At 38.8% G+C, this 23,308-nt stretch overlaps 1 protein-coding gene and 1 non-coding gene across 4 annotated transcripts in view; both read right to left on the bottom strand.

Annotated features, from left to right (window-relative positions):
* Positions 1-6,015: 6,015 nt before the first annotated feature.
* On the bottom strand, positions 6,016-6,125 carry LOC112578996. The gene has a single exon (XR_003103432.1). It is a non-coding gene; the product is annotated as a U6 spliceosomal RNA (small nuclear RNA).
* A 5,483-nt stretch (positions 6,126-11,608) lies between these two features.
* The window catches only part of KIF5B (kinesin family member 5B), a 48,944-nt gene continuing 37,244 nt past the window's right edge, over positions 11,609-23,308 (bottom strand). For 2 of the 3 annotated variants that reach the window (XM_044928070.2, XM_006053552.3), the window contains exons 17-26: positions 22,994-23,111; positions 22,205-22,266; positions 22,000-22,109; positions 20,860-20,961; positions 20,074-20,134; positions 19,893-19,964; positions 19,425-19,529; positions 18,122-18,338; positions 17,482-17,608; positions 11,609-14,071 (exon numbers count right to left, since the gene is read on the bottom strand). In XM_044928070.2, coding sequence (XP_044784005.1) covers positions 14,065-14,071; positions 17,482-17,608; positions 18,122-18,338; positions 19,425-19,529; positions 19,893-19,964; positions 20,074-20,134; positions 20,860-20,961; positions 22,000-22,109; positions 22,205-22,266; positions 22,994-23,111 — 981 coding nt within the window. In that variant the 3' untranslated portion in view covers positions 11,609-14,064. Of the gene's footprint in view, positions 14,072-17,457; positions 17,609-18,121; positions 18,339-19,424; positions 19,530-19,892; positions 19,965-20,073; positions 20,135-20,859; positions 20,962-21,999; positions 22,110-22,204; positions 22,267-22,993; positions 23,112-23,308 lie in introns of all 3 variants that reach the window. The other variant, XM_025264309.3, reaches the window with a different exon arrangement.

The following is a 23,308-nucleotide window of genomic DNA, read 5'->3' on the forward strand; positions in this document are numbered from 1 at the left end:
ACGGATTAACCACATTTACTAGTAGTTAGGAAAGCTTCCCCTGTATACTGTGTTATGAAATCATAGACCTGGAGCTAACATGCTTTCAAACTTCACCCCAGGAGGAGGATCTGAATGACAGCTTTGTGGTGATGCTTTAATAATAGCAAACACCTGCATGTATTCATCAACACTTAATTTGGCAGCATGATACCATTTGTTTTTGAAAGATTTCAAAGCCATCTGCTATTAATATGATTAGTACCCTGAAATACAGTGAATTTACTAGGTATTAGTCATACACCCTCATCGCTCATCTCTACAACATTTCAGGATGCTTGGCCCCTAAAATCTCTTGACTTGCCTCAATTATTTTGCCAATTTTTCTCTCTCATGGCAACCCACTACCTGCCAACTGTAAGTCTGACCCAAGCTTTGGACAAGTTCTCACAGCTAGAGAACACAGCAGGTTTCACAGAAAACCATTATCCAGCTTTCTGGGAAGAATTACTCTAAATAGCATTTTCACTCATTATGCAATTTTTCATAATTTGCAATCAGTGCTGTTGAGGGCGGTAGAAAAATTTGTTACACAATTAAAAAAATTTTTTTAACTTTTTATGTTATATTGGAGTATGGCCAATTAATAGTGTCATGATAGTTTCAGGTGGACAGTGAAGGGACTCAGCCATACACATACACGGATCCATTCTCCCCCAGTCGCCCCTCCCATCCAGGCTGCCACACTGAGAAGGGTTCCCTGGGGCATGTCACACAATTTTACATAAACCAACACTTCTCACATTGAGATGTGCATATGGATCACTGAAACACCCGATTCAGTGGGTATTCTGGTTATCTGTTGCTGGGCAGCAGATCATCTCAAACACAGAGGCCTACAATAGCCATTAGATGAATAATCATTTATTTTGCTCACAAACCTGCACTTTGGGTGGGCATAGCTTGCTTCCACGCTTGCTTATATGGGAAAGTTGGACACTGGAGTGGGAGCCGAAATCATTTGAAGACTTACACTCAGTCTGGTGGTGGATGGATGCTGGCTGTTGCCTGATATCCTAGCTTGGGCGCTTGACCAGAAGCCCACACCTCTCCCTTCCATTTGGAGGCCTGGCCTCCTTACAGCATGGTGGCTGGCTTTTATTATTACCAAGTGTCCCAATGACACAAGGCAGAAGAGCATGGCCTCACTTCGGAAGTTACAGAGCGTCACTTCTGCCAGACGCTATTGGTGGAGATTGTCCTAATGATTTTCCCAGGTTTAAGGGCAAGAGACATTACCCACATCACTTGATGGGAGGTTAACAGGAGGTCAACTTCTCCCTTTTAGCGCAGTCGGTAGAGTCTGCCTGCAATGCAGGAGACCTGGATGTGATCCCTGGGTCGGGAAGATCCCTTGGAGAAGGAAATGGCAACCCACTCCAGTATTCTTGCCTGGGGAATCCCATCCTCAGAGGAGCCTGGCAGCCTACAGTCTATGGGTTTTAAGAGTTGGACACGACTGGGTGACTAAGCACACAGCACAATTCACAACACGTGGGGTTGGGCCCTTCCCTCCTCTCCAATCTCTCCTCTCTGGCTCATTACCCTCCAGCACAGAACCTTTCTCATGCTGTGAACATCTTCCTACAAAATACATTTTTGCACATGGGTGTATTTTAGTAGAATCAGTTCTTAGAACTGGAAGTACTGGAGAATAGGACCTATATATTTAAAATTTTAGTAGATGTTGATTTTTTACTAAGTTGTTTTTGAAAAAGTTTATGCCAATAAATACTTCCAGAGCTTCCCTGGTAGTCCAATGGTTAAGAATCTGCCTGCCGAAGCAGGGGACACAGGTTCAATCCCTGGTCCAGGAAGACCCCACAGAAAACGAAGATCATGGCATCCGGTCCCACCACTTCATGGGAAATAGATGGGGAAACAGTGGAAACAGTGTCAGACTTTATTTTTCTGGGCTCCAAAATCACTACAGATGGTGACTGCAGCCATGAAATTAAAAGACGCTTACTCCTTGGAAGGAAAGTTATGACCAACCTAGATAGCATATTCAAAAGCAGAGACATTACTTTGCAAACAAAGGTTCGTCTAGTCAAGGCTATGGTTTTTCCTGTGGTCATATACGGATGTGAGAGTTGGACTGTGAAGAAGGCTGAGCGCCGAAGAATTGATGCTTTTGAACTGTGGTGTTGGAGAAGACTCTTGAGAGTCCCTTGGACTGCAAGGAGATCCAACCAGTCCATTCTTCAGGAGATCAGCCCTGGGATTTCTTTGGAAGGAATGATGCTAAAGCTGAAGCTCCAGTACTTTGGCCACCTCATGCAAAGAGTTGACTCACTGGAAAGGACTCTGATGCTGGGAGGGATTGAGGGAAGGAGGAGAAGGGGACGGCAGAGGATGAGATGGCTGGATGGCATCGCTGACTCGATGGACGTGAGTCTCAGTGAACTCTGGGAGTTGGTGATGGACAGGGAGGCCTGGCGTGCTGCGATTCATGGGGTCGCAAAGAGTCGGACACGACTGAGCGTCTGATCTGATCTGAAGTCCACGAGCCACAACTACTGAGCCCACACTCTACAACAAGAGAAGCCCTGACACCACAACTACAGAGTCACACCTGTTTGCTGCAGCTAGAGAAAGACCGCAGGCAGGAATGAAGACCCAGCACGGCCAAAAATAAATAAAAACAACTTACAGTGATATCTATATAACAAGCACTTATATAAAGTTTTCTGCATGCTAATTAGGCAAGTGTCCTAAGGTTTTTCCAAATATTAACTCACTAATATATGTGTCTATCTCTCTATACCTTTGCTAACTTTTCATTTTTGCTCATCTGATAAACAGAAAATCTTACTATTGCAAGTTGCATTGCTTTGCAATTTGCAAATAGTATGGCTGAACATTTACAAGTGTTATCTTTGAATGGTCTATTCCTATGCTTGGTCTATTCTCTTTCTGTGTTTTCATTTTTTTTCTTCTTGTTAATTTTAAAGAGCTCCATGTGTATTAGGGATATTAGCCCTTTAATTTCATAGGAGACAAAATTCAATAATCACTTATTTACAACTCTACTATGTAAAAAACTTTAGGGACTTCCCTGGAGGTCCAGTGGTTAAGACTCCATGGTTCCAGTGCAGGGCACCCGAGTTCAATCCCTGGTCGGGAACTAGATCCCACATGCTGCAACTAAAAACAAACAAATTAAAATATTTTAAAAGTTCTAAAAGTTGTTTGTTTGTTTGTTTTTGGTAAGTTTGGTACAGCTCTTTTGATAACAGAACCTATCTGTTTTTCAAACATGCCAAGGATTCTCCTCCCTCATGCTGTGAGCATCTTTCTACAAAATACATTTTTGCACATGGGTGTATTTTAGTAGAATCAGTTCTTAGAACTGAAGTGCTGGAGATACTCAACTGACATAAGAATTTTTTCAGCCTTTGTATATTCCACTGAAAGTGAATAGGGGTACATTTTGCTGAAGAGAAAAACCATGTTTGATCACAAGGTACTGGCACAGACCTCACTGGTGCTGTTTCTTGAATACTGCATATTATCTTTTCTAAATTCTGAAAAACTCAAAATTCCATAAAACATTGGTCCCCAAGGACTTCAAGTAAGCTATTGTGGACTTTAATCACGTCTGGGTTTTTTTTCAGTTCACTTTGGGACGTGTTAAATTGCAGTTTGCCTATGGGGTCTTCAAGTGTAAATGGCCTGCAAACAGTTGGATATATGAGTTAGAAATTTATGGGAGAGCTGGGGTTGAAAAAGCAGATTTGGGGTTTATCAATAGGTACACTAAAATCCTGAGGGTATGTGTCAGAAAGCATGTTTTGCTGGGAGAACAAAGGGAACATCCAAGTTCAAGGGATGGATGCAAGAGTCCCTTGGGGGAAAGGGACAGAGTGAAGAGTGGAGAAGAAAGTGTGAACTGGACAGGGCGGAGGTGCCATCGCTCTGGGCTGGGGCCATGAAGACACGGTGCTGGAGCTGCCGGCTGCAGAGTTCTCAATGGAGTGATTGTTGGCTATCAGAGTGAAGTTCGAATGTGTGTGTGTGTTGTGGGGGGTGGAGTAGGAAGGCACTTTGATGGTTGCCTCTGTGTCCAGACTCAGGAATCAAGACCCGAACATTCCTAAATAACCAAGCATCTTTTCATCAGGCCTCCTAAGCAGGGGTCTCTAGCCCTCCTTCCTCTGTGAAAGTTCAGTTAAAGGGTCTGCAGCAGCAACATGGATGGACTTAGAGATGATCATACTAAGTGAAGTAAATCAGAAAGACAAATATCGTGTGATGTCATTTATATGTGGAATCTAAAAATGACATAAATGAACTTATTTGTGAAACAGAAACATACTCACAGACACAGAGAACAAACTTGTATTTGCCAAGGGTGAGTGGGGAGGGACTGAGTGGGAGTTTAGAACTGATGTATGCAAACTATTCAAACTATTATATACGGGATGGATAAACAAGGTCCCTCTGTGTAGAACAGGGAATTACAGTCAATATCCTGTGATGAACCATAATGGAAAAGAATATGAAAAAGAATATATAGTATGTATAACTGAGTCACTTTGCTGTACAACAGAAAATAACACAACATTGTAAGTCAATGGTAAATAAAATACATTTTTTAAAAAAATAAAGGATCCAGGACTTCCCTGGCAATCCAGCAGTTAGGACTCTGCTGCCAATGCAGGGGTACGAGTTTGATCCCTGGTCAAGGAACTAACATTCCACATGCCTCTCAGTGAGGCCAAACAATTTTTTTAAATAACAAAATGAAGGATCTGCAGGGACTTTCCTGGTGGTCCAGTATGAGGACTCCGAGATCCCAGTGCAATGGGCCCAGGATCGATCCGTGGCTAGGGAACTGAATCCTACATGCCGAAGCTAAAAGATGCAGTGCAGCCAGAATACATACATAAATATTAAAAAAAAGTCTTGTGGCGAGGAGCTGGCCCTCACCACCCACATGGGGCTGGAGGAACCAGAGACAGCTCAGCTTCTTCCTGTTTATTCCTGCAGGAGGGCCACGTCGGGACCTCCGACAAAGGCATTTAGAAAGTCCTTGCCAGTGGACAGTCACTTGCAAAGAGGGGACTCCTGAGGCCTCAGGTCTGCCCCCAGCCGGCCCACTGCAAAACATGGCTGGTCTCCTACCAGAAAAATCCAGTTTTTTCAGTTGAATGCGCTCAGCCTTAAAATGTGCGCCTTTTGTTCCTTCTCCTTCGCCTACATTTGCATAAAACAAAAGTTCATTTTCAGAGCAGTGTGGAGGGGGCCTGTGCACAATTCCAGTTATTGTATACAAAAGCTGGGTGCCTAACTTTTTATCCAGTGAGAAAAGAATATACCCAAGATGGTAACGTGGGTGTTTCCTGGCGCTTACACTGGTGATGTCTTGTCTGTCTCTCAAGAAACAATGGACAATTATTTGGGATTTCTCAGATTTAGTTGCAGTATTTTGAGTTTTAATTTCCAATGGTTCTTGGCTGCTAAGTGGGTGAAAAAAACGAGTTAACTTCTTGAATATTTTAAATAGTTGTCATTGGTTCTGATTTTACCTCCACTGGAAATATTTGAAAGTTTATGTTACTAACCTCATTCTGTCAAGCTAATATGAACTGAAGAACAATAAATATTTGATGTAGATCATGACCCAAATATTTCCAGGTCTGAGCTAATTTCTGTGCACACACACACACACAAATATAAAAAAACGACTTTTCTTCCAACACTATTGAACTGTACATTTAAAAACGATTAAGATGATACATTTTATGTTTACCACAATTAAAACAAAACCCACTTCTCTTCCAAATCTTTGAAATTTGGAAGCATGCATTTCCTGAAGAAAGAAGTACTTTTAAGAACTGCTGATTTCAGTTTGAGAGCCTGTGGACTTCTTTTCACATAAAGTCAGTGATTATGAAGGCTTAATTAAAAGTGAGCCCTTCAGATGTAATCTCTCTCCATATATATTTTTGAACTCAGAGAAACATTTTACTCAAAAATATGTAGCGCTTCAGGAATTTGTGTGTCTCCCTTGTGCAGGAGCCATGTTGGTTAATCTTCTCCGTTTTGTTCTAATTTTTAGCATATGTCCTGCTGAAGTAAACACCAGATGTTATAACTCTAGACAAGATGACTTGGCATCACAGAAATACAGAGCCAGGGGCCTAACAATCACCTCGAGGTTTTCAAGTGTTTTTCTACAAATGAGCAAGTTGAATTCTAGGCTGGGTCAAGAATCTGGGACTAGCTTCTGAAGCATCCTCGGAGGGGAACCACCCAACGATGGAATACAAGTGGAACCCTAAAAAGTCAAACACGCCTAAAAAACTTTACACAAAAACAGTGACTCCCACACCCCAAAGAAAATATAACAGGGGTCCCATGCCCCACCTCACCTCTTTCTCCCTCTCCAGACACAGCCACTTTTTTTTACTTGACAAAATTAGAATTTAATATTTAATGAAACATAATTTTTTCTAAAGTTACCTCCACTTTTTTCCTTTTATTTTTTAAATTTAATTGGAGGCTAGTTACAATATTGTAGTGGTTTTTGCCATACATTGACATGAACCACCATGGATGCACATGTCCCGCCTCCTGAATCCCCCTCCCGTCCCCCTCCCCGTCCCAGCCCTCTGGGCTGTCGCAGTGCACCGGCTTTGAGTGCTCTGTTTCATGCATTGAACTTGGACTGGTGACCTATTTCACATATGATAATATACATGTTTCAATGCTATTCTCTCAAATCATCCCACCCTTGCCTTCTCCCAGAGTCCAACAGTCTGTTCTTTTTATCTGTATCTCTTTTGCTGTCTTGCACATAGGGTCATCATTACCATCTTTCTAAATTCCATATATATGCATTAATATACTGTATTGGTGTTTTTCTTTCTGGCTTACTTCACTCTGTACGATAGGCTCTAGTTTCATCCACCTCATTAGAACTGATTCAAATGCGTTCTTTTTAATAGTTGAGTAATTTGCCATCATATATATATACCACAATGTTCTTATCCATTCATCTGCCAATGGACATCTAGGCTGCTTCCATGTCCTTCAGTTCAGTTCAGTTCAGTCGCTTTCACACTCTAGCTATTGTAAACAGTGCTGCGATGAACATTGGGGTACATGTGTCTCTTTCAATTCTGGTTTCCTCGGTGTGTATGCCCAGCAGTGGGATTGCTGGGTCATAAGGCAGTTCTATTTCCAGTTTTTAAATGAATCTCCACACTGTTCTCCATAGTGGCTGTACTAGTTTCATTCCCACCAATAGTGTAAGAGGGTTCTCTTTTCTCCGCACCCTTTCCAGCATTTATTTGTAGACTTTTTGATAACAGCAATTCCGACCGGCATGAGATGGTTCCTCATTGTGGTTTTGATTTGCATTTCTCTGATAATGAGTGATGTTGAGCATCTTTTCATATGTTTGTTAGCCATCTGTATGTCTTCTTTGGAGAAATGTCTGTTTAGTTCTTTGGCCCATTTTTTGATTGGGTCATTTATTTTTCTGGTATTGAGCTGCATGAGCTGCTTGTGTATTTTTGAGATTGTCAGTTGGCTCATTTGCTGTTATTTTCCTCCCATTCTGAAGGCCGTATTTTCACCTTGCTTATAGTTTCCTTCGTTGTGCAAAAGCTTTTTAATTAGGTCCCATTTGTTTATTTCTGATTTTATTTCCATTACTCTGGGAGGTGGGTCATAGAGGATCCTGCTGTGATTTATGTGGGAGAGTGTTTTGTCTACGTTTTCCTCTAGGAGTTTTATAGTTTCTGGTCTTACATTTACATCTTTAATCCATTTTGAGTTTATTTTTGTGTATGATGTTAGAACGTGCTCTAGTTACATTCTTTTACAGGTGATTGACCAGTTTTCCCAGCACCACTTGTTAAAGAGATTTTCTTTTCTCCATTGTATATTCTTGCCTCCTTTGTCAAAAATAAGGCAGACACAGCCACTTTTCATTTTGTTTTGTCTCCAAATTTCTGCTTATTGATTACTCATGGTTGAGTGTTACCAGTTGTCTTATCCTGTGGAAGATGAAACTTGAACCCTTTCACCACGATCAACACGTATACACAACCCCTCTTCTCAATAAGGTTGGTGTTGTACATTCACTTATCAATCCATGCTTCCAATACTATGATGCAATGTGCCGATTACAGCTGAGTTATGTAATACACTACAGTGACTTTTCCTTTTTTGCTTATCAGGATTCTTTATTTTTTTGGCACTTATTTAAAAACAAACTTAATACAATTTTTTAAAGTTAGTTTCCATGTACAAGAATTGACTCTCTCACACAATTCATCCTTGAGCCGATCTTATACCCAATAGTTTGTGCCTCCCCCACACCTCTACTGGTAATCACTTGTGTGTTCTGTATACCTGTGAGTCTCCTTTTTTGGGGGGGGGGGGGTTATACTTCAGATTCTTCTTTGAATCAGTAATTCTTTTTCCCTTAGTGTTCTATGTGCCAATCACTTAACCCTAAACTCATCTTCAGCTATAAACTTTTTTTTTCCCTCAAAATCTTCAAACACATACATCAGTCTGTCTGTTTGTCTTGGAAACATAACTCTGGCAGTCTTCTGACTGGGGTGCTCTCATCTGGACTGGTTGCTCTTGATGCTCTCACCTTGGTAATCCCTTCTTTTGTATGCCCCACAGCTTCCTCTTTCCTCACTTGGTTTAGGAGTATCTCCCCAATAAAGGCTTTTTTTTCGGGTGGGGGGGGCTGCGCTGGGTCTTCATTGCTGCACTTGGACTTCCTGTAGTTGTGGTCCATGGATTCTATCGAGCGCAGGCTTAGTTGCTCTGCGGTACATGGAATCTTCTTGAATCAGGAATCAAACCTGTCTTCAGCATTGGCAGGCAGATTCCTAACCACTGGGCCACCAGAGAAGCCCTTAGTGTGTTTTTAAAAATATCTTCTCCCCCTTTCCTAGGTCCACTTTCCTCCATATTATTATTTTCCTTGTTTGATTCTCTCATCCTAAAGACTTTTTTCACATGCCTTGTGATCCTTGGCTGTCTGTACCTATGTAGGGTGGGGACACGATGAAGCTGACCTGAAGCAACTGGTTCATATGTTGACTGTGGCATTTCTGAAACCACGATTCTTTGGGTACTCCCTGTATGGCTGGTAAATTTTTCACAAAATCTCTAGTCTGCTAGTAATCTAATCTCAGGTAACCAAGCAAGGCGAAAAGGTTGAGGTTCTAAATACTCTTATCACAAACATTCATGTCACTATCAGTCCAGGTCCATGGGGATTAACTATAAATGGGTACAGAGAATTTTCAAGAATACTCTACGGCTAATGGAGAGTACCTAGGGAAGAAACAAGACTTGAATGGGGCCCCCTCCCAGTGTTTGGGGTTCAGATCTCATTGCAAAGGTGTGGTTGCCGCCCACAGGATGGTGAAGAGGCTTGCTAGGTTTCCCAGGCTACAGCTGGTCCAGTCACTAGGCAAGCAGGGTGCAGTCAGGCCAAGTCAAGATGCTGGCTGCGACTGGGCAGAAGGAAACACCTCTGCTGGGATCTAAGTGGTCCAAGGCCACCCACCTCCTACCCCTGACCATTGATCAGGTGGACAGGATATGCCTGTGTTTGCTGAAGGGCAAACACACAGGAGACCCAGCCTGCTGACAGAAAGGTGGTCACATGACCAGTGCCACAAGCTAAGGGACTGTGCACCCTGGGTGCCCCCCACACTGAAACCCCCTTCACATCACTGACAGGATAGTATTAACAAGAGGCAAACCCGGGACTTCCCTGGTAGTTCAGTGGTTAAGAACCCACCTTCCAATGCAGGCAGGGGACACAAGTTCAATCCCCGGCAGGGGAACTAAGATCCCATGTGCCTTGAGGCAACTAAACCCATGCAACAATTAGAAGCCTGTGTGCCAAAACTAAGACCGGATGCAGCTAAGATTAACAAATATTCAACAAAACAAAACAAAACCCAAGGAAACCAAAGCATGCCAGAGCTGAGAAAGGAGAAAAGAAATGCTGAGGGTCCAGCTCACGGCCTGTGTTGGCCATCGTATCAGTCTCCTGGGGCTGTTGAAACCAAGCACCACAGACAAGGTGAGGTAATTAGAGATGGATGGCTTCAGTTTTGGAGGCTGCAAGCTGCAATCCAGAGTGTGGGCAGGGTTGGCTCCTTGTGAGGGCTTTCAGCCTCTCCTTGGCTTGCAGATGGCCATCTTCTCCCCTTTCCTCCCCTGTGCATGTCAAACGTCTTCTATAATAAAGGTAGATTTGGAGAGGCAACATACATCACTAATTGGCACACTTGTTTCCAGTATGTCACCCTACCCTCGAGGTGACATACCCTACTATTCCGGGCTCTTCTATCCAGACACCCTCTCCTTTACCCTTTCTAGGTAATAAACAAACAGGATCATGCTAGCATGTTGGAGAGGTAGTAGCCAAGCTGTGCAGCAATGGAGTCGGCACCAGGGGTCAAACTGCTTTCTGGTTTAGACAGACTTTCAATTAGTCCCACTTCAGGCTACTTTTATCCCTACTTCCAGACCTACTGCAGGTCATGTTCATGACCATTTGGGGGTCTTTCGGAGGCGGGGAGAAAAGTTGCTTCTTGGCGTTCCCCACTGCTTGTCGAGTCAGGTGTCTGGGGTCTGCTGAGGTTGCTTTCCTGCTCCAAATGTTACTGCTTGCTGTCTCCTGCTCTTTGAGGCTTTATAAATCAGTAAATACACCTTAGAGTAATTTTAACTTGAAGCAAAGTAGCAAAGGTAATAGGGAGAATCCCCTCAAACTCTTCCTCCTAATAGTGCTATCTCCCATCACCACTGCACTTTGATCACAACTAAGAAATCAGCCAGCACATCACTGCTAACAGACTGCACCAGTTTTTCCACTGTTATCTTTTTGTTCAATTTTGGCTGTGCTGGGTCTTCACTGCTGTGCAGGCTTTTCTCTAGCTGCGGAGAATCGGGGGTTACTCTCTAGTTTTGGTGCACAGGGTTCTCACTGTGGTGGCTTCTCTTCATGTGGAGCACAGGATCAATAGATGTGGGATCTTCCCCGATCAGGAATTGGACCTCTTCCTTGCATTGGCAGGTGGATTTTTTTTACCACAGAGCCAAAAGGGAAGCCCCAACTGATGTCTTTTTACTGTTCCAGGGCTCAACCGAGGACACCACACCGCATCATTGCATCTAGCTGTCAAGTCTCCAGAGTCCCCTCAGATATGTCTCTCCTGGTTTTCCATGATCTTGACACTTTGGAAGAGTCCTGGCCAGGTATTTGCTAGAATGTCCTTCTATTTGGATTGTGTGGTATTTTTCTCATGATCAGACAGGGGTTATGGTTTTGGGGGAAGAACAGAGTGACATGTCCTTATCACAGTACAGCAAAATAACTGAGATTGAGGATTCATCTCTAGCTCTTAATTCTCTAGCCTATTTAATACCTCATATCCAAAGCACATGCAATTCATTAGAAACAAAATTATACTGAATATAATGACACACTAGTGACTATTCTGTCAAGAAAAAAGGCCACTTGGTCATGTAAAATCAACCTGATATATCACTGAAACACATTTTAAGAAAGTCATTGCATTTCAAAAAATTTTTTCCTCTTTATTTAAACATAAAAGACATTTACAGCATGCAGGTTAACTTAAAATTATATGGCGTCTTCCCAAACCAATTATCTCTGCATGTATCTTCAAGCACTGAAAAGAAACCAACGTATTCCACAGGCAGACTCAGACTCCTCTATCATCTCCTGCCAAATTGAGAGTTACGCACAGTAGTTTTCTTAAATTAGGCAAATAATTTAACTGATCACCATGAATAAATATTACTTTCATTTCACTGAGTTTCTTTTCTGAACCATTTATCAATGCCATTCAGAGGAACATTAATTTATTCAGTCAAAAAAAAAAAGACACTGTAAATTGTAATAAGTATCAATGTTCCAGATGATCAGAAATTTTCACTTATAAGAGTAAATGCTGTGTTTAATGACCTACCATAGCAAAAGCAGTTCAATTAAAACAAATTTATGAAATTCTCTGTACATTTTGTGAAAGTCTGAAATTATAAATAGAAAAAAACCATTGAGATATTTTAAAAACCCTAACATTGTGTACTCTGAACCACACACTAGTTACAATTCATTGTTTGTTACACAGCACCAATACCTGTGATACATCTTACAAGAAACTCCTATATTCAGACAAAAGAGAGAAAAAAATTTCTGCTTCATTTAAGAATATTGCCCAAAAAAGCAAGCTTTCATCTGAAAACAAAATACAAATGTCTGTGTGAATGCAGCCAAACATTTCTTCATTTAGAAAACTATGGTCACCAACAGGCGGTAGCACTGTTTTTAGTTAACTGCATTGCTTCAATCTTGCCGCTCTGCAAGTTTTCATCTCAATTTTTGGAGTGTTCCTTTTGATCAAGCCTAAAAACAATACAATCATTTTAAAGGTTGCTGCAGATCAGAACAGCAAGGATTTTTGACTGTTAAAAAAATAAATAAATTTATCTTTTAAATCAAAATTATTATAAAAGTGGAAATTACAATAGTTAAGGAAATAGAAAAATAAGCCAATTATGATCTGAGTCTTCTGACTATGGCTCCAAATTTAATACAAATATCTGTATATAAAACTTTTTCAAAAAGTTAATTCTGCCACCCAGATCCTAACACAGAACTTTCCAGCTTTCTCCTCTGAGTAACTTTACATTCCCAGTCTTTGCAAATTTCTGCTAACACAGTTGCAGTTACCCACTCCCAAGTGGTGAAGCAAATATTGAAATCTCTTTCCCTATTATTTTCATAGTTTCTAAAATAAACTGTTGACTTAGTTTAATCATCTGAGGAAGAAGTGGCAAAAAGATACACGTAATTACAAAATTACCAGCTACCGTCAACAAAATAATTTGAGGATTATTAGTGACTTGCAAATAATTTACTACTCCTAGACTAAATAAGAAGTACGTTATAGTGTATGATTTAGTGTAGCAGGTTAAAGACACCTCAGGGATTTTCAGACCAAAATTTACCTATATATTTATAACTTCGCCATATATTTGTCCTGTCCTTCCACATGTTTTCTCAATTTCCAAATGCTATAAATTTAGATCAACCAATACAGTACTAACAATATGAAATTATGTTTAATCCTATAATATCCATATCTTAGTTCATTTCATTAAAGTTGACATTATTATCCATTCAATTCTTATATTAACTAAACAGGCTCACAAAGCAAGGTGTTTCCATTCCACCAAGCTATGTGTATACAGCACTGGGAAGAAGAGAAATGAATTTCTTTTCCAAACTGTTTTTCTTAAACAAAAGCAAAAGATTTGCTTTTGATAGTGTGAAAGATTTCTATTCAAGATAATTCAGCAATAGGCATTTCACAAGATAATTAAGTAGCCTTGCCAGTCTCAAGTGTCTAGTTCGGCAGTTTTAAAGGTTTCAGTGCTCAAAGAGTAGTTTTCAGAAGCAAACTTCAAGAGATGATGCATGTAATTTTAACTCTGAAATCATTTCAAAGGATTTTTAAGTACAGTACTGACCTGATATAATTTGTGGGCATGTAGTGTTTGTTGTAAGTGGTAAAATTTAAGACATTTAATCTAAAAGTTCCATTTCCCCTAAAATAAGGTATTATTTTATAAGAAAAGAAAAACAAGCAGTAGCAGCTAGGTAACTTAAACTGAGATTAAAAAATAAACACGAATAAGTACAAAAAGCACAGTCCTATATGATACAGTTAGCTTGGCACAGTGAAGACTAAATTTAAGACATGAAAGACAAACTGTGTAATAAATAGGGCCACAGTTATAAACTGTCGTTTTTCCCTCCTAAGACGCCAAAATTGCACTCTAGTTGTGTTGGGAAGCAGCAGAGTTTACAAGAAGAGTGGATAGGAAACAGCTGTACAGGCCAGGTACAATTTATACACTAAAAAACATTATAATTCTAGAGTTCCCAAGGGATACAGGCTACAGTCATTGAATTATGTCCTCTTCATACTTCAATTACTTTTAACACCTGAATATGGAAAAAAACAGAGAAAATATTATTTATACAAAACCTGTGTTTGAAAAGAATGAAATGAAATATACCAATTAGTTTAAAAACAGTTAGCCAACAGCTTTGACTACTTCTCCCAAAACTCATCGCAACAATGAATGATTTGATTTCTCTTCCTTTTGTCTCCTAAGCAGAGCTGCCTAGGGACAGTACAATATTGAAAGGAAGTCAACCCTGCATTTGCTTTTACTTACCCCAAGACCTATGAGTAAGCTGATATATAACTTACAGAGTTGTTTTTTTTTTTTAAGAAAAAGATGGTCAATAAAATGCCAGCCAGTAGACAGTGTCAGTGACATTAAGTCAAGGACCACTAATTAACTAGCAATGTTACATATATAGTAGCTGTGAAAAACAAAAAGGGGTGGGGTGTACCAATAAGCACGAAGTACATGTGCTACGGAAAGGAACAATGAAATAAACAATCCCAGAGACTTCCCCTGTGGTCCAGTGTTAGGACTGGGCACTTTCACTGCTATGGCCCAGAGTTCAATTCCTGGTCAGGGAACTAAAAATCCCCAAAGCCGTGAGGTGTGGCCAAAAGTAAAATAAAATAAAAGTAAACAATCCCAGTAGGAGTTACCTGGAGGCATCCTGGTAATCCACTGCCTATTTACCTCTGTGTTTATTAGAAAACCTCAACGTGTCCAAAGCATCATGCAGCTAGAAGAACCAACCAGCCACGTAAAACTGGGTACTACGAGTATCACTACCATTCATACATTGCCATCTCTCCCCAGAATAAATGCAGTGTTTTGAAATGCTTTTCTTAATAATTAAAAAATCTCTACAAAGTAGTTATCATATACTCCTCAATCTGGGCTTAAGATTGATCACTGCAAGACTTTAAAAAATAATAACCATTATCCTTTGGACCAGCAATGAAACAAACCTGTACGTAATCATACTTTTATAGTTACTTCAAGTCTTGAAAACCTGTGTTAGCTAGGTTAGCCAACTCCCTCAAGTGCTTTCACTACACTGGATCAGCAATCTGCTGCTAAAACCTACTTTACTTAACAAAGGTCATGGACTATGCTCTCTGCAAATGAGACAGGAGTTCAAAGTTCACACGTGAATTTTAATGTGAGAACAATATCCAAAACAGATAAACTTTTACCTGTATTTATTTATATTTATCCTTTGAAAATTCTTTTGCCCACCTTCAATTTCAGAAAAGGCAGCTTGCACCTCCTCAGCATCTGCTCTGTACTAGGTAGTGATGCCTTAATTTGTATAATTCTCAAGAATGACTTTCATTTTATTAATCAAGAGGCTCAACAAGTTATTAATCCAAAGGGGAAAAAACAGGGGCAGGAAAACCACTGTAATGTCTGCTGATGTGACACAATACTAAACACATAACACCTACAATGTAATCCTGTAAAAATGTGCACAAGAATTCAATAAATGCTTTTAATAAACAGGGAACAGAGGAACACAGCAGCTGCATCTAGAAACAACCAAACACACCAGAGGTGGCCTACGCTCCAGAAAATTGGCCTTTTCTATTTAGTAAGTCAATGTCATTAAAAAAAAAAAAAAAGAGGGTGGGATGTTATTCTAGATTCGAGACTTAAGGCAAATAACCTAATGTAAACATCGGTTCTGGATTATGCCCTGGTTTAGACAAACCAGCTGTAAAAGACTTAAAAATCAGTAAGTAATCAGAAAATTCCAAATATGGATTGATATAATATTAAAAATATTTTGTCAATTGTGATAATGTTGAGGTATATAGAAAAATGTTCTATTTCAGAGATACATTAAATGGGTCATAAACTTCATAATTTACTTTTACGCCTAAGAATTTTTAAAAAGGAGTGAAAACAAAAAAGAAAAAACTGTTAAAAAAGTAACTTGTTCAAGTTCATAAAAGTAAAAAAATCAGAATTCAAACTTAGGTGGACTCCAATATCCATTAACTCTTTTCACTGTGTCACTCTCTTTTGAAACCTCTAGTATGTGGACAAAAAATTGTATTAAATTTATGGAAATGTGAATTCTCCAGGATGCTGCTTAATATTCTACTCAAATTGCAAGCCAATGTTATGCAAAAATGACAACATAAAAACAAGGAAGATTAAAATAAAACAACTTTAGTGTTTGTCAGAAACAAACCAGTTAACTATCTCATAATTATACTGTGTTTTTTAGTTTCCTTAGTTTCCAAACCACCTACACACTTGGGACTTGCTAAGAATTAAATCTGATAAAATGATAGGCAGCTATAATTAGCCATGTTGTATTAAGAAAATGTTCACAATATATTGCCAAGTTAAAAAAGCAGGCTATCAGATAGCATATTCAGAACAGCATAGTATACTGGTAGTATGTTACAGTTATTTACATTTTAACCTTCCTAATTTAAAAGTTATAATATTTAAAGAAAGTTCCAGAAGGATATATATATTGGGTGCTATTTCCAGATGATATTTATTTTCTTGCTTTGCGATAACTGTCTATCCTTCGACAGGGTGCAGCTATTACTTGTATTTACAAAGAAACAAGAACTCATAAATCAGTCAGAAAAACCACTCACAAGAGTAAAATGGCAAAGGACACAGGAAAAAAAAAAGTATATAAATGGGCCAATAAATATATGAAAAATTCAAATTCATTCCTAAATCAATGAGATGCTTATTCCAGCCTATTAAACTGGACATTTAAAAACTAATATAATATTTAAAGTTTAAAAATAAAATAAAATTAAAAAAAAAAGAAACTATTACATGAATAATGCTGCTGCTGCTAAAAACAAAACAAAACAAAAAAACTATTAATACTGGCAAAGATGCAGCAAAATAGACAGTGTCCTTGGCTAGGATACAATTTAGCACAGTCACTGGGAATAGCAGTGTGTTAGTTAGTATGTGTCAAGAATCTTACAAATGTTCCCTTTCTTGTGATTCCACTTATGGGAATCTTCTGGAAATAATCTGAAAGTAAGGAGGCATAAAAAGATGTTTCATTACTTCAAATTTCATACATGAAAATTTCAACACTGGAAAATTCCAAGTATTAAAAAATTAACATAATTAAATATCCAGTAAAATAGCCACAAAACCATGGTATTTACACTAGATAACACAACAGTTAAGAGCTTTAAAAAAATGACCCAGTATTCGGTTAACAACAGTAAGAACACAAATTTGAATATGCAGATACTATGATTTGAATTATGAAAAAACTCTAAAGGAAACCATGGTAAGTTACTTTCAGAATCCCATATAAAAAAAGAAAACATGCTACTAATGTTAGAATCCAAAAAAGTATTTAACCACCAGTTGCTGAACACCTCCCAAGGACAGCTGTGATTCAAAAGCCAGAGAGAGCTCACAAACCCGCGGGTGTCGTGGGGAGCTTACACCTGCTTGCCTCCTCCACCTCGCACAGCCACCGGCTGGCTGTTCTGAACAAATGCACCTCCTCCACGAATCGCACTTGGATGAGTTGGAGAAGCTGCTGGATGTTGCCCAGGACGAATAGGTTTAGCTAGTATGAAAAACAAACGCTTACTTTAGTCTCTTGTCTTTATTTACAACACATTCCCAAAGGTTTTTTCTTTGGCTTTTTGTTTCTCAGCAAATTCTTCCATCTCTCTTTTTCTTTTCAGTTACATCCTTTTGTCGAGGACCTATACAATCCTTAAAAATCTTGTTGAAAGGTTAAATTTAATAACTTTTTAAAAACCTTATTCCTGTATCACTGCTTTACAAGTAAAGCACAAGATACTGGATGACATTTTCTTTCAAGTCTCTTCTTGCTTTAATAACAGTGCTCTTCTTGGTTTCTCTAAACCTGACCAGTCTTGCTCATCTAGTTCTGACTTAGCTCCTTCCCCTGCTAAGGTGGCTATGCCTCAACGCTTGTCACTCCCAACAGTGCCACCCTCTGGTAAACTAGGAAATGTAACAAATACCACATGACAAATCAGATTACATTCTCAAGTAAATAAAAATATTTAAACCAAAGCAAAGCTTCATGGTTTTATTGTGTCCTACTAACCAATCTGTGCAGAATGTCCTCTTCTGGCCATATTCTTTGATCTGACTGCTTCCTTTATACGATCTACTTCCTGCTGATAGCGTTTACGATCGCGAGATGCATTTTCTTTGGCTTCTTTTAGTGCAGACTCCAAAGCTTTCACCCTCTCAGCTGTAGCTCTGAGTCGCTTTTCCAGCTTAGGGAGCTCACAGCGAAGATCTGCATTATCACGTACCAGCTAAAGGTAGACACAGAAAACAAGGATTCTGGCTTTACTGATGATTTGAAAAAATATAAACATTTTGTAACTTCTCTTGGGAAAAAAAAAAAAAAACACACTACATTTTACGTTAAGGTTTTCCCACAGCTAGTTTAATTTAGGCAGCAACATGCAGATAATACATGTATCTATAAATATACTCACATGTCTCCCCCCAAATATAATTTCATTCAATATTGAGGGGCTGGTGAGACTGTTCTTTCCCCCATGACAATATGTTATAACATAGCATTAGGTCTCTTCATCAAGAGACTCATCTGGTGGACATGAAAATCCTTTTAGATACAGTAAGATCCACAAGTAAATGTAAACAAGTCCTTAATAAGTGCTGAAAGAAAGGCTAAAATTTCCTGAATCTCACTCTAGTGCAAACACCAGGTTTACAGTAACAAAGACATACAACAATTAAGTATGCCAAGGAGCTTAAAAACTAAGTAACTGAATCATGTTATCAAGCCTTAATAAAAGAAAAAAGTAAACAAAACAAACAAACCCCACAGTAAGTATTCCTCTTTTTTTTTTTGGCCACACTGCATAGCTTGTGGGATCTTAGGTTCCCTGACCAGGGATAGAATCTGAACCCCCATAATGGAAATGTAGAGTCCTAATCACTGGACTGCCAGGGAAGTCCCTACTTTACAAAAAAAAAAAAAAAAAAAATGAACTGCCTTGTTATTTTATATATTTCACACTCTGAGGTATTAAATGTATGAAGACCCCCTCTCCCCCCAAAAACAACAACAACAGTATTTTAACTTAAAGACTTGTCTCCCAGAGATTTAAAAATGACCATGAATAAATTAAGGAAACTGACAGACCTGAAGCCCTACAAAGAAAATAACAACCCATCTTTTCACTGGCCTCTTGATAAAAGGCTGTTAAAAATAGTAACTAATGTAAAAATTGCTAGTGGTTTATTTATATAATTGCATGACAGAGTAACAGAATGGCTCAGGGTATGAAAATCCTTAGGACTCTTAAGATTCAAATGCTTGTTACTCCTCAGTTTTTATTGCAGTGACATTGGAATAGACTCTTTATTACCTGTTTGTGGACTTTGGTGAGTTGTTCCAGATTATTTTCAAGAAAGGAGATTTTCTGCTTCTGAGCAGCACTGCCTCCAGTGTCATCTGAATCAATCTCAGCGCTCTAGAAAAACATCCATCAATGCTATGAAAAAGTATTACTGGATCAAATAAAATGTCTAAGTTTACTACCAAAGCTGTTACGACAATGTAAAGTTATTTCACTTGTGAATACAATCAGACACAGAAAGCACTACTGTAAGGCGAAAGGAGAACGGAGCAGGTGGCAGAGGACGTGATGGTTAGATAGCATCACTGGCTCAACGGACATGACTGTGAGCAAACTCCGGGAGACAGAGGAGGTCAGAGGAGTTTTAAGGTGTGCTGCAGTCCATGGTGTTGCAAAGAGTCAGACATGACTTAGCGATGAACAACAAAAACAACAAGCACTACTACATAAATATCCACCCTGGTATTGTTTTATTACCTTTTTAACCCTGGTGGCCAGGTCCTGAACAAAGAGCTTCCGCAGGTTGTGTAAAGTCTGAAGTTCCTTTGCCTTGAATTAAGAAAGCAGAATTTTTAGAAGCTGGTCTTCAAATTTACTAAAACCAGGGGAAGAATCCATTAATATTCCCCAATCCTATTTATTTCCAAGTTTTTCTTACCACTGTCTCTTCCAAACCTTTCAAGTCTTGTCTTGCTTGTTCTCGTCTATCTTGCATAACCCTGAACAGTAGGAGAATATACAAATACAGTAAATATGGGCTTTTGAGTCCATAAATTCTAGTTTTATTTAGCACAGGTATTCAATCAAATATTTTTATCTGACAGGATCAATGCTTAAATTCATATATGAAAAAGATCTTATTTTGAAAAAATTTACCAATGTTCAGCCTTTCAAAGAAATTTCTATATGCCTTATAATCTTCTAAAATCTATAGGTTATCAGGAAAGAACTGTCATAGCAATGGGAGAAGTGAAAGAATATGTGGCATAAGGAATAAGGAGTGGTTCCTTCTGAATTTTAGAATATGTATTATCATATAGCATATCAGAAACAACTCTGACTAAAGGAAAATTACAGATTATAAATTACTGAAGACAAAAAAGAATCTGTTTTTACACAAGATCAAATCTGACAAAAACAGTTTTTGTAGCAGATCCTGAAATCTAAACTTCTAAATGTCGCGCTTTAGGTTTATTTTTATGATGGATCTTGAAGTAATCTGAATCTTAATTATCAGTGAAATATAAGACCTTGCTTTCACTAAAGTACAAGAATGTATTGCATGTTTTTAGGTATAAATCAAACCAATTCAGAGGGTTTAAGAAAAACACCCCTTCGTCTACGCGAAGTGAAACATTTATCCACTGAATATAACTGAGAGAAAAGCCTGCAATTCTCTAATTTAGTTTTTTATTTTTAAACTTGAATCAAAACATCTACTCACGTAAGTTCATGTAGTTTTCTGCTCTTTTCCTGATCTGTAGCTTTCAACTTTTCATGTTCTACTCTCAGGCGTTCTTGCTCTAACATCATTTTCTGGTTTTGGCTGACAAAATAAAAAACACCTCACAAGATCAAAATCATCCTTTTCTGAATGCTGTAATTAAAAATTTTCAAAGTCTTAAATTCTGTAGTCTCACCATTCACATACATCAGGCCTCCTCTTTAGGCTGCCATCCACAGAGGCAGAAAGAGGATCTGGCCACATTCAGCCATATGATATTTTTCAGTTTGATTTAAAACCATATCTTGATTTCGTTATGTTTCATTCTCCTGAATTCTTTCCCTAAATCCATTAACAAAAAGTTCCATGTCCCAAGCTTTGTCATCATTTTTTGTTACTCTCCTTTGCCTCCTACTCAAATCATGATTTGGTCAAAGACCTCAAATTTCTATCAATTCTATGCTATATGTGTATGGCTGTGGAAGTAAGAAAAATATGTTCTAGAAAAACTAAGACAACCACTTCTATTAAAAGAAACATTTTTAAAACCCACAGTTTTCGTAAAGTTTTTCTCAGGAATTCCCTGGTGGTCCACTGGTTAAGAATCCACCTTGCAATGCAGGAACCTGGGTTCAATCCTTGGTTGGGGAACTAAGACCCCATATGCTATGGGGCAACTGAGCTCTCATGCCTCAACTAGAGATCCTGAGTGCTACAAACTACAGAGCCCAGACTCCCTAGAGCCATACACCACAATTAGAGAGGCCTGCATGCCCCAAACAAGAGACAATGCAGCCTAAAATAAATAATTATTTTTTAAAAACGTTAAGGAAAGGATCTGGAGAAGACAGTGATGTTTATCTGAAATAACGGTTAAAGTTGGGCAATATTTTTTTTACTGAATATCTACATCAAAAGACCTAAGAAAAATTTTCAAAAACTTCCACTGGAACTAGAAGTTCTCACAAATGAAGATTCTTTATTTTCAAGTCAAAAATTGTTTCAAAGAAAAATGCAGGTTAGAAACATTAGAAATAAGGATATATTACCCACCAGTGACCTTTTATGTCCTCCTGTCTAAACAGGCAAGTCTTTCCAAGTTAGTTTCTACTACCTCAGAAGAAAGGAAAGCACACTTACTCTTGAAGATCAGTAATAAGTTTTTCTTTTGCCTCGACTTCATCTCTCAAACTACTAATTTGTTTTTGATGAGTTTCTCTATGGCTTTGGATCTGCTGTTCAACAGCTTGCTAAAATAATTGGGGGAAAGGATTTTAAGTCAGATTAATCATGATTAATAATGATGAATTAAAGCCTTTAGAGTCCAATGTTACATCAAACTTACCTTAACTTCATTTGCTGTCTGAACTTTATTCAAGTGCTCCTTTTCCATTTCATGCACTTTCTCTGTTTGGGTTGGAAGAGAAAACAGAAGAGAGTTCGTGATACAAACCAAGGGGCAAATGGGTTTTATGAAGCTAGGTTCCTTAATGGGCTTTCTCTGGTGGCTCAGTGGTAAAGAATCCTCCTGTCAACACAGGAGACGTGGGTTCGATCCCTGGGTGGGCAAGATTCCTTGGAGAAGGAAATGGCAACCCACTCTAGTATTCTTGCCTGGAAAATCCCATGGACAGAGGAGCCTGGCAAGCTATGGTCACAGAAGAGTCAGACATGACTGACCAAACAACTTTCCTTAACAGTACTTGACTTTAAATTACCCAAATGCCACATAGTAAATTTTACTCAGTACATACTGATTAGTTAACCGTAGTTATATTCTTTGTATTGATATTATGGTTTCCTTTATTTTTTTGGCCAAATTCTGGAATAGATGGGCTAGTGTGTATAGGGAAGCAAGACAGCTTTCTAAGTCCCCTGTGTCAGGACAGGTGCACACGGGACATGCACACGTGCGTGCACACACACACACACAACTTAGAAATTCCTAGATTGGTCACTTCCATATTCAAAAACAATTTCAAAGCCACACTAAAATGTAATATTTACTATTCCAATTGGTCTGTATTCCTACTAGTGTATTCTCCATCAGTGTGAATATGTTTACTACAATCATACTGGAGTCAGTAACAGTTTATAACGTAGATATAACTCACGAATAACTGGAAGAGAGTACCTTGTGCTCGAAGCTGGACTAGCTCTTCACTGAGGGAATCAACAGACTCCTCCAGCTGTCTTTTCTTTTGCTCCACATTTTGAAGATACTCAGTCAATGATTTGATTTTGGCTTCATGCTTTTGAGGAAAATAAACTGTTATGAAGTGGAGCCAATGAATGGAGGCAAACCTCTCATACACACTCAGTTGTTCAGAATATTTGAGAGTAAGCAAGATTTATCACTATATTGAACATAAAATAAACTTACAGAACAAGATACTTAAGACCAAAATGTTCAGGGGCAAGTTTTTATAATGATGAAGAATTTAATCAA

Source organism: Bubalus bubalis, chromosome 14 (assembly GCF_019923935.1).
Source record: "Bubalus bubalis isolate 160015118507 breed Murrah chromosome 14, NDDB_SH_1, whole genome shotgun sequence".
Classification (NCBI taxonomy): domain Eukaryota; kingdom Metazoa; phylum Chordata; class Mammalia; order Artiodactyla; family Bovidae; genus Bubalus; species Bubalus bubalis.